At 49.2% G+C, this 10,394-nt stretch overlaps 1 protein-coding gene across 3 annotated transcripts; it reads left to right on the top strand.

The window, feature by feature from the left end:
- Positions 1–8,912, top strand: GPX5 (glutathione peroxidase 5). Of its 3 annotated transcripts, XM_060614203.3 has the most exons (6): positions 791–1,217; positions 1,956–2,787; positions 2,889–3,042; positions 5,811–5,928; positions 6,605–6,704; positions 7,932–8,912. In XM_060614203.3, the coding sequence occupies exons 3-6, from the start codon at positions 2,889–2,891 to the stop codon at positions 8,136–8,138; spliced, it is 579 nt and encodes a 192-aa protein (XP_060470186.1). In that variant the 5' UTR covers positions 791–1,217; positions 1,956–2,787; the 3' UTR covers positions 8,139–8,912. The 3 variants fall into 3 exon arrangements, with proteins under 3 accessions (XP_060470187.1, XP_060470186.1, XP_060470185.1); XM_060614204.2 differs by lacking the exons at positions 791–1,217; positions 1,956–2,787 and adding an exon at positions 1–177; XM_060614202.3 differs by lacking the exon at positions 1,956–2,787 and having other exon boundaries at positions 792–1,217.
- The last annotated feature ends 1,482 nt before the right edge of the window (positions 8,913–10,394 follow it).

Raw genomic sequence — 10,394 nt, 5'->3', positions numbered from 1 at the left:
GGCCTGCACGGGCTTGGCCAGTGTGTCAAAAGGCTGCCAGAGTGCGGGAGATCCCAGCGTCCGAGACCAGAACCTCACACACTAGGCATGATGGCACAGTTACCGGCCTCCTCCCTCTTCCCTCTTCTGCTAGTCGGCGTCACGTGCATGAATCCCAAGCCCCCAGAGAAGGTGAAGGTGAGTGAACTCCAGAGGGGGTGGGGCGGGGCTCCAAGGTAGAGTCACCCTTCTGTCCTTCTGTCCTGCGTCAGTCATTCTTGCAAGACTCCCACCTCTGCTTGCTTTCTTCTTGTGCTTTCCATTAACCTTTCTTTTCTTCTTGCCTCTTCTTCAGTCCTATAAACGGTGTTCCTTGAGCCGAATCTAGGTAGGGAAGAGGCTCCTTACTCTGGTCCTTGCTCCTCTCCGTCTCCATTTAGGGTCGCCTGGATACCCTTCCAGCCACGTCAGGATCGGCCTCAGCTGGGCCCCAGGCAAGGCTGGCGCGGGCATCACAGTGGGCGGCAGGGTTCGGGGGAGACCGTGGGCTAAGTCATCTCAATGGGATGCCCACGAAGAGGAGGAAAGAATCAATGTGGAAGTTTTACAGATGGATAAAGTCACAGAGCTACCAGAGAAGCATAAGTCACGTACAGAAATAACTGGAGGACTGAAGCAACTGAATTTGGAATCAAGTCTTGGATTCTGGCCTCAGTCTAGTCCCATTTCATGGCTCCGTTGCCTTATTGAGGCAACGTGTGTGTGTCTGTGTGTGTGTGTGTGTGTGTGGCGGTGGGAGGACAGCTCAGGGATGGATAGCTGGGATCTAGGTGACTTGGAGGCAGAATGGGATCATGAAGTGAGAGGCGAGCAAACTCTCGTCCTTAGCGGGGGGATCACTTTTGGTCACCCTTCACCTCTGGCAGCCTCTGCCATCTCATTATGAAGTCGTGGGTGACAGTGTCTACCTTGTGGGTGGGTGAACAGTAATTATGACACGTGCGATGTGCTCAGTAAAAGGCAGCTCTGGAAAGATCTTCCTACTGCTCTGAAATTGACCAGAGAATGCTCTACTTTTGAGACTTGATGTGCTTTTCTGTCACTGCGTGCTGCCTGGTTGGGTATGAAGGCCCTGGACCCTGGGCTGTAGAATTTGCTCAATGAAAAGCTGAGTCTGGAGGTAGAGGAGACCAGTCATGTGGACTTAGATACGTTGGAAGCAGCACTGAGCTTCAGCAGTAAGTACCGCAAAGGGCTCTCCAGGCCCAGAGTCTCTCAATCCCCACACCCTGGTACTCAACATGATTGTCATTGATTTTCACTGCGGTAGCAAAGGGGGAAGAAGAGAAATCATGAAAAATGTTCAGCTTAGCACCGGCACCACGGACATGGAGATCGATGCTTTCACACAACATTCTCAGTTTTGCTGGCCTGCGTGTCTCTGTGCACTTAGGGGAAAGCGCAGAGGCCTGCTTCGAGGAGGCAGCCTTCTGACCAGGGGCAGGGACTGAGGCCCGCAGCCCGGTGTGCTAGCGAGAGCAGCAGCCGGCCAAGAAGGTTGGAGAAAGTCCGGTTTTGTTTGTGTGGCATCAGGACCGGTGCTGGCTGGCTGGCTGGCTGGCTAAAATCCTTTCTAGTCCCTTGGATTTCCAGGGAGTCTGGGTTAATCCTACTTTAAATCTGGACCTTCCTTATCGCATTTCGTCCTTCTCCCCTTTCTCTGACCAGTTCCTCTCTGCCTTTGTCTCACCATGAGGCTTGGTAGCTTCCTTTTCACACTCCCTGGATTCTGTGAGGCTGTGCTGATGAGCACTGTGGAGTCCAGACCCTTTGGGTCCCTCGTGGACTCTACAAGAATAGAGTGGGGGAAGAATAAGGCGAGATCTGCCTTGTAGAGGAATTGAACCTAAAATCAGGCAGCGAGAATGTCATGTACAAAGTATTTCTGTTATATGAAACTTATTTGTGTCACATAGAATCCTGCTCAAGTATGCTCAGAAGATCTGGGGAGGAACAGGACAGACGGAGCCAGTGATGAAGGCGAGAATTCGATTCCTAGAGCACCATGCGGTGGGGTGCTGATTATGTGAGAGCAGCTGCTGCTGGACAGATGTTCGCGGCACCAGCGGATGGTCTTGGGCTCTCGCTGTCCTCTACTGGGAGCTACAGAAGGAGCATCACGGTGGTGGCTTGTGAAACCATCACACGAGTAAGAGAGACGTGAGGGACAGAAGTATCCCAAGCAGGGCTGATGTTAGCTTCTAGAAGGTAAAACCTGGAAGGCTGCTTGAAGAGCTGGTGGGAATCTAGATGAGTGTCTTCGTCTTACCCGCAGGGGAACTGAGGGTCAAGGATGAGAACGGCCCAGGTTCACAGGGAACTGGGGAGCAGAGCTGGCTTTGGATCCCCAGGCCGGAGTTCCTTCGACACCACGCTGATGCGTGGAGCAAGCAGTCGGGAGGCCTCGGGAAAGTTACAGAAGTGACCAGGCCGTCCTCAGATACATAAGCCATCCCACACCTGCCCTTTGTGGGAGAGTCTAGGCGGGACACCTTCAGTCCAGAACCAGCAAGAAGCCTCATTTCCACAGAAGCACAAAGGGCAGCGAGCTTTTCTCTTTGGCCTCCCTTACTTCGTGAATCTCTGCTCTTTTCATCTCATCCTGGCACGTTTCCCGGCTCCTACCTCTGCCAGGATGACGGGAGGGGACATGACTGCCTGCTGCTCAAACACCATTGGCTGTCCAGTCACAAGACATACGTTTCCATCGTGTCGTGGACGCCTCAGACAAGCCCTGTTTGTTTGCTGGTTTGTTTTCAGTTAATGCAGCCGATACTGTTTGAGGGCGCTGACAGATTTCACAGGTGTTAGGAACCGTTACTAATGCTATCCTTTTAAAAATCTTCCAGATGGATTGCTACAAAGATGTGAAAGGCACCATCTACGAATATGATGCCCTCACTCTTAACGGAAAGGAACACGTTCACTTCAAGCAGTACGCGGGCAAGCACGTCCTTTTCGTCAACGTGGCCACCTACTGCGGTCTGACGGCTCAGTATCCTGGTAAGAATTCAGAGCCACTGTCCTTGGGATCACAGTTTCCTGCTCAGCATATTCTAAATCATAAGTAGAATTACGTTCTAATTACGCCTTGAAGTAAATCCTCACGACCCAGTGATTTCATTCCCTCATGTCAGGAGCCAGCAAGCAATGGCCCACGGGTCAAATGTGGTCAGCCTGCTTCTGTGAACAAAGTTTTATTGGGACACAGCCATGCCCATGTGCGTCCATACTGTCCGTGGCTGATTTACGCCTCAAGGCCGAGTTGAGTAGTTGATGATAATAGGGATGGAGACCATCCGGCTTGCAGAGTCTAACGTGTCCACTGTCTTTATGCAAAGTTTGCTGAGCCCTTCCCTACGTCCTGCCTCTGCTTTGCTCCTGAGATTTCCGGGAGAATAGCGTATATCTGAGGACTCGGGGCCTCGGTGCAGATTCCAGAAGTCTTGGTAAATACGAGACAGCATTGATGTTTTTGAGACTTTTCCAGGGTAACTTGCGAAGGCAGAGGCGGCGGGGATGGGCTGCAGCTGTGTCTGTCTGGAGAGCTGGCCCAGCAGGTGGGGGTAGAGGCGAGTCGTCCGGCTGCACCTCAGGGTCTCCTGGACGTGGTTTCCCCGTCTCTGTGCGTTACTCAGGGAGCGATTTCATCTTTCTCGTATCTTCGGCCATGTGGTTTCGAAGCCAGTGAATAATGAACAGGAGAGGCACTTCTTATGTTTGAAGTAATAAGAGTTTCATTTTTTTGTTGTTTTTGATTATGTTGTGTTTTGAATAGGTAACATGTTCACAAGGCTCACAAATTATAGGAACCAAGTCTAGACTGAGAAGAAGTCTTTCCAGCTCCTTGTCCCCCTCTCTCTAGATGACCGGTGTTATGTTTACAGAATTCGCAAATTCTTTTTTCTGCCCCCCCCCCCATTGTAACATAATGTAAATACTGCTTGTCACTTTGCTTTTTGTTTTAATGAAGTACTTTATTTATTTATTTATTTATTTTAAGTAGGCCCCATGTCCAATGTGGGGCTTGAACTCACAAGCCTGAGATTGAGAGTCACCCACTCTACTGACTGAGCCAACCAGGCATCCCACTAAAGTACTTTAGAGTTCAGACCACCTCCTCATTCTTTTTAAAGACTGAATGACACTCTATTGGACCATAATTCATTTTACCAGTTTACGGTGACTTTAAAAATTCATGTATTCAGTTCCCACTCTGTACAGAACAGACAAGGAAACTGAGGAATAGTTTCCCAAGGACTGAAAGATGGGATTCCTAATTTATTGTCTCTTTCCCAGAGCAAGTGATCATGTATGATGACTGAAGACAGGTAGGAAGGATGCGGGGAGAGGTACTGGGGAACCGTATGGAATCAGGAAGCCAATCTCTAGTTCGTAAAGAAAAAGGAAAGAAGAAAGAAAAGAAAAGGAAAGGAAAGAAGAAAGGAAGGAGGGAGGGAGGAAAGAAAAGGACTAAGAGGAGGCTCCTGTTGACCAGTTGGTTGTGGAGAATCTTCGTGGGACCGGCTAGTGTCTGTCAGGGCACTGAAACCATCTAGCTCAGAAAGGGTTAACAAAGAAGCTGATGACAAAAATCTGAGCAAAGGATGGGAAGACAGTGGAAGGAGGCAGGTGCAGGCTTGTGTGTTCCGGCATGTTGGTGAGGACTGACGTAGAACATCCTGAGGATGTTGAAGAACACCGGGAAGCTGGGCTTGGAGTTTCTCTGGCTCTCTCTGCCCATCAGGTCTATTTCCTGCTCCACCCAGGGGACCCAGTCTGTACAGAGGAGAGAAGCCCATTATCGTCATCTGTGTCTTTTTCTTAAAAAAAGAAAGAAAAAGAAAGAAAGAGAGAAAGAAGGAAAGATTGGGGCACCTGGGTGAGCCTCTTGACTTTGGCTCAGGTCATGATCTCTTGGCTCGTGGGCTCAAGCTCTGCATCGGGCTCTGTGCTGCCAGCTCAGAGCCTGGAGCCTGCTTTGGATTCTGTGTCTCCCTCTCTCTCTGCCCCTCCCCTGCTCACACTCTATGTCTCTCTGTCTCTCAAAAATAAACATTAAAATTAAAAAAGAAAGAAAGAAAGAAAGATTCAGTCCTGCAATTAACCAACCAGGGAAGGCAAACACTTTTTTTTAGTTGTGGTTAACAAAAGATATAACATAAAATTTACACTTGTAACCATTTCCAAGTTGTAGTGACCAGTAGTGTTAAGCGTGTTCACACTCACAGATCTGGAGACAAACCTCCAGAACTTTTTCATCCTGCCAGACTGAAACCGAACCCATTAAGTAACCCCTGCATGCACTGTCCATAAGCAGTCACACCTGTCACAGTCCATAGTAACCTGGTGAGGTTTTGAAGAGTGAAGATGACTGGGGGCCAACTCAGAAGGAGGGCCAGAGAATTCTCTGGGATGGGACCTGGGCATCCCTGCTTTTCAGGAAGGGCCCTCTGCTGATCCTGATGTGCCACAGATTGGGGAAATATTACCCTATAATAAAATTATTATAAATAATAAAATATTTATTATAAATAATAAAATTATTATAATATAATAAAATATTACCCTATAATAAAGGGCTTTTGAATGCGTGTCTGGAGCTGCAGCACGTAACTCCAGCCCTGTCACTAAAGGTCTTTCCAGCTAGAGACTTTTCCTTCCCTGAGCCTCTGTCTCCTTCTCTGTAAAATGGGTGGCTCCATAGATGTTTCTCTACACAAGGCAGAGTCTCCGGCCAGGCCACCAGACGGTCTCTTCTCTTCCCACAGAACTGAACGCACTTCAGGACGAGCTGAAGCCCTGGGGCCTGGTCGTGCTGGGCTTTCCCTGCAACCAGTTTGGGAACCAGGAACCAGGAGAGAACTCGGAGATCCTTCCGGGGCTGAAGTGAGTGCCTGCTTGGGCCCCCAGGAGGCCTCTGCCCACCTTTCTTCAGTCTGCGGGGCATGTTCACACGAGGCTTCCTGGGTCGGGGGTGGGTCACACCGACATCAACTTTGTCCTCCCCTGACGTGGGTCTGGCGGTATCTGGACACTCTCCTTCTCCCTGGGAGTGAGGTCTGGACGGACCGCAGAGGAGCAGGACCGCAGAAGGAGCCGGAACGGAAGCAGTGCAGGGGCACAGGCTCAGGTTGTGGAACAGAGACAAGTTACGTGAATCAGGGAGCCTGATGTAAATAAAGAATGGCCTTATTAAAAAAAAAAAAAAAAAAAAAAAAAAAAGAGGTTAGAGTGGGAGGGAGCCAAAGCATAAGAGACTCTTAAAAACTGAGAACAAACTGAGGGTTGATGGGGGGTGGGAGGGAGGGCAGGGTGGGTGATGGGTATTGAGGAGGGCACCTTTTGGGATGAGCACTGGGTGTTGTATGGAAACCAATTTGACAATAAATTTCATATATTGAAAAATAATAATAATAATAAAAAAAGAATGGCCTTATTTCCCCGGGCCCTGTTTTCTGTATCTGCCCTTCTTCCTGCCCTTCCCATGACCCCCAGCCCCGGGGCCCCCCACAGCCTTCTCTCCTACACTCTGGAACTCTCTGGCAACTGTGAGTCATTGCAGGTATGTGCGTCCAGGGAGAGGATATGTACCGAATTTCCAGCTTTTTGAGAAAGGGGATGTGAATGGCAAAACAGAACAGAAAGTCTTCAGCTTCTTGAAGGTGAGTGAGTTACTGACCCAAACCTCTTCTTCCCTCTTCCCTTCCTTACAACCGATGTGGTGGAAAAGGGTCTCATGCCCGCAAACGGGATGAGATCTTTGCAAGAGATCTCCAGCTCAGCAGAGGGATCGGGGTTTCATTTGTCCATTTATGAAGCTCTGGCTTTGGTGACGGAGAGCGCTGTGTAGAACGACAGTGTTTCTGAGGACCACCCTGCATGGTGAATTCATTCATTCAAGGTACATTTGCGGAGTCTCAGGCAGTTTCCTAAACAATACGGATAAAAAGAAGACACAGTCCCTACTCCTTGATAGGTTAGTATTGGAGAGGGAGACGTAGAAATCAACAGGTTAATAAGTGCCTTTGGTAAAACGCTGACTTTTAGGTACAGAGAACTGGAGGCCACTTTTAGGCAGCGCCGGCTCACGTCGCGATTTTTATACGCTCTCAGCAAATGGAAGAAAACAAGACAGTGTAAGGACGGTTTCGGAAACTCAGCTGACTTACAGGGTTTCCCGTTAGTCTCAGATCAGGACGTATATAGAATTTATTCTTACGGTAACCTTTTTTAAATTAAATGATGAAGTGATGATGTTTCTGAAAGGTTTTGTTATTTGATGAAACAAAATGTGGAACTCCATGTTGGTCCCAAAGATATTTGTGAGATGCTTCTGGTCCAGGAACCCTGAGACCTGGAGAAGCACATTCTAATCTAAGCCATTCACTTTGCAGAACAGGAAACTGACAGCCACAGAGGTGACGTGTCTTACCCACAGCAGCATGGCTGTGTGATCACAGGGTCACTGGGGGGCAGGAGGAGGGAACAGACTGTTCCTGTAATACCGACAGCCATCTTTAAAAAAATTTTTTTTTTTAAACATTTATTTATTTTTGAGACAGAGAGAGAGAGAGCATGAACAGGGGAGGGTCAGAGAAAGAGGGAGACACAGAATCCGAAACAGGCTCCAGGTTCTGAGCTGTCAGCACAGAGCCTGATGCGGGGCTTGAACCCACAGACTGTGAGATCATGACCTGAGCTGAAGTTGGACGCTTAACCCACTGAGCCACCCAAGCGCCCCCCAACAGCTGTCTTGATGGTTGCCATGGTGGCAATCAGAGTTGTTGAGAATCACAGGAAATCAGAGTATCTAGGCATGGGAGGGGCGGATTCCCCATGGGGGAAAGTAGCAGGAATGATGCTGTTTCTCTGTTCCTTCTCTGCTCCAGCTCTCCTGCCCTCACCCCTCTGAGGTGCTGGGCTCTTCCAGACACATATCCTGGGAGCCGGTAAAGGTCCACGACATCCGCTGGAACTTTGAGAAGTTCCTGGTGGGGCCCAACGGGGTCCCTGTCATGCGCTGGTTCCACCAGGCTCCCATCAGCACCGTCAGATCGGACATCCTGGAGTACCTGAAGCAGCTAAAAACGAAATAGGAATCCCGTGTGTGGGGCGGGAGCCATCCTGCTTCTTACCTGAAGACGTTTTTAGAAAATTCCGTGTTTCACTACGCTGTCTTCCTAAATGGCCTCCACTCGACTCAATCACTCTATCCTGCCGAAGTTCCCCCTCCCTACCAAGTAGGTTGATGCTCAGAAGGCTGCTGCTGTTTCTCCTTGTAAGAGTACGGACGTGGGAGAAGCACAAAACACTGGAAACCCTACATCCTCAGACGCCTGTTACAGATGGCATCACTCCTATCCGTCAAGGGAAAATCAGCCTTCCGTGAGGATGGGTCAGTCTGCCACAATATCCTGGAGAAGTGCGTTCCTAGACACCACGTTGCCCCTGCTCTCTCCACCTGACAGGTGTAGAAAGAACAGTGGGGTGGTAGCCACACAGTCTGGGTTCCACCTCATAACGTTTTCCCTCCCCTAAGGACAAACACGCATTGTCAGTTCCCAAGTCTTTTCAGATCATCGTTCACCCGTGACACCCACCGTCCCACATGCACACCGACCTGTCATTCTGGTTTAGGAGCCCTGGGGTGGAGTGGGAGCAGGGGACTGCCTCGCATGAAGGGAGGGGCATCTCCAGAGCCTCCCTCTCACTTAGATCCTACAGAAACTTTCCTAGGGTCTGACCTCTAGTGCACTCAGGCTACGACACCCGGGCCAGGCACCCTTGGAAGGATGGGCTTTCCTCTCTCCACCCTACGTTCCTCAGCATCACAGCCAGCCCTGTCCTGTCCCAATAAAATGTTTTCTGCAGCACCTGGCATCACTGTGGTGGTTTTTATACCTTGTCCTGTGCTCAAACTTGTCTCCTCTCTCTGTTCTTTCTCACTGTAACTACCAGAGATGGTGTGTTTCCCAAATTACCTTAACCCCTTGCCTAGAAGGAACTGTCCTCCCAGATCCTTGGAAGGTTGCCACCTGGTGGCTCTGAACTGTCACCCCTGATTAGGAGTTGTCTCAGGTCAAAGCCATGTCCCCTTTCCAGGGGCAGCTTGTATCCAATTACAGTCAGCAGAGGGTATAAAAGGCAAGACCTGACTTCCCAACTTGGGACAGCTCTGAAGGGCCCGTCCTAGCTGCGGAGACCCCCAACGGTCTGATGCCTTTGTGTTGACCCTGAAGTAGTGTTCCAGTAAACTCTGAATGCAGATCTCCATCTTTGAGTCCCTACAGGTAACCAAAGGGGATCTGAGACATAAGATGCTAAAATGAGAGTTAATAAATTTTTTTTCTAGTCTTTACTTGCTTTTGAGACAGAGCAAGACAGAGTATGAGCAGGGGAGGTGCAGAGAGAGGGAGACACAGAAGCCGAAGCAGGCTCCAGGCTCTGAGCCCGATGCAGGGCTCAAACTCACAAACCATGAGATCATGACCTGAGCCGAAGTTGGATGCTCAACAGACTGAGTCACCTAGGTGCCCCATATATATACATATATAGATGTATATATGTATAGATAGATAGATAGATAGATAGATGATAGATGAGAGTTTTGAAGCTGAACTGTCTGCTATCTGGCTGGCAGTGTGGGGGGTGGGGGGAGCACAAACAGCCAGAATACAGACCAGCAGGTGCAGTTTTTACAACTCTCACCAGACATGCACAAGGCGGTCACGCTGGTGGCTCCACGCGCTGGTGAATGTGACGGATCAGGCACTTGAGAAATGTGAGAGAGTGGTACTTTTGAGGTGATATTATTTTAAGGCAATTCTAAGGTTGTTCTGAGAAGAAATTGATGCTTCGGAGGGAGATGCTTAAAGGCTGAGGGTGACCTCTCACCAGATGAAGGCTAACTGTGAAAACCAGAGTGCCTCCCCAAGAGGAGATAAAGAACTTCTCATATCCTGCAACTCAAGAGCACAAAAGGCAAAGGTTCAGGTTCAAGACTTAATCGTAGGAATAGGAGGACTCCAAAGAAGGTTAAATCCTCAAACCAGATTATCTCCTATGCTCAAGTCACATGGCCTGGATTGGAAAAGAATAGAACCTTGAGGCATTGGATGGATACATCTGGTTGGATGCATTAGAACATCTAAATCCCCAGATTTTCCAAGACCCCCAGCCCTCCTTACTAAGGGTAAGCACGTCCTTCTTGCTTGGTGATAATGCAGAGGCTGGTGCTCTGCCAAACACCCATTCAATATCCGCCCAAAAAGAATTAGATTCCAAGGGTTCCTGATCAAGGGGCATGAAACACAAAGTTAGCTGAAAGAGAGTTCATGGATATTGGAGCATTT

The sequence above is a fragment of the Panthera onca genome, chromosome B2 (genome assembly GCF_046562875.1).
Source record: "Panthera onca isolate mPanOnc1 chromosome B2, mPanOnc1 haplotype 2, whole genome shotgun sequence".
Taxonomy (NCBI): Eukaryota; Metazoa; Chordata; class Mammalia; order Carnivora; family Felidae; genus Panthera; species Panthera onca.
Note: the sequence above shows the minus strand (reverse complement) of the source record. Positions and strands in the feature narration are given on the sequence as shown.

Coding starts and splice junctions, on each gene's coding strand:
- GPX5 (XM_060614204.2), top strand. CDS start 88: ATGATGGCACAGTTACCGGCCTCCTCCCTCTTCCCTCTTCTGCTAGTC. Junction 3,043..5,810: donor TCTGACGGCTCAGTATCCTG/GTAAGAATTCAG, acceptor CTCTTCCCACAG/AACTGAACGCACTTCAGGAC. Junction 5,929..6,604: donor GAGATCCTTCCGGGGCTGAA/GTGAGTGCCTGC, acceptor GAGTCATTGCAG/GTATGTGCGTCCAGGGAGAG.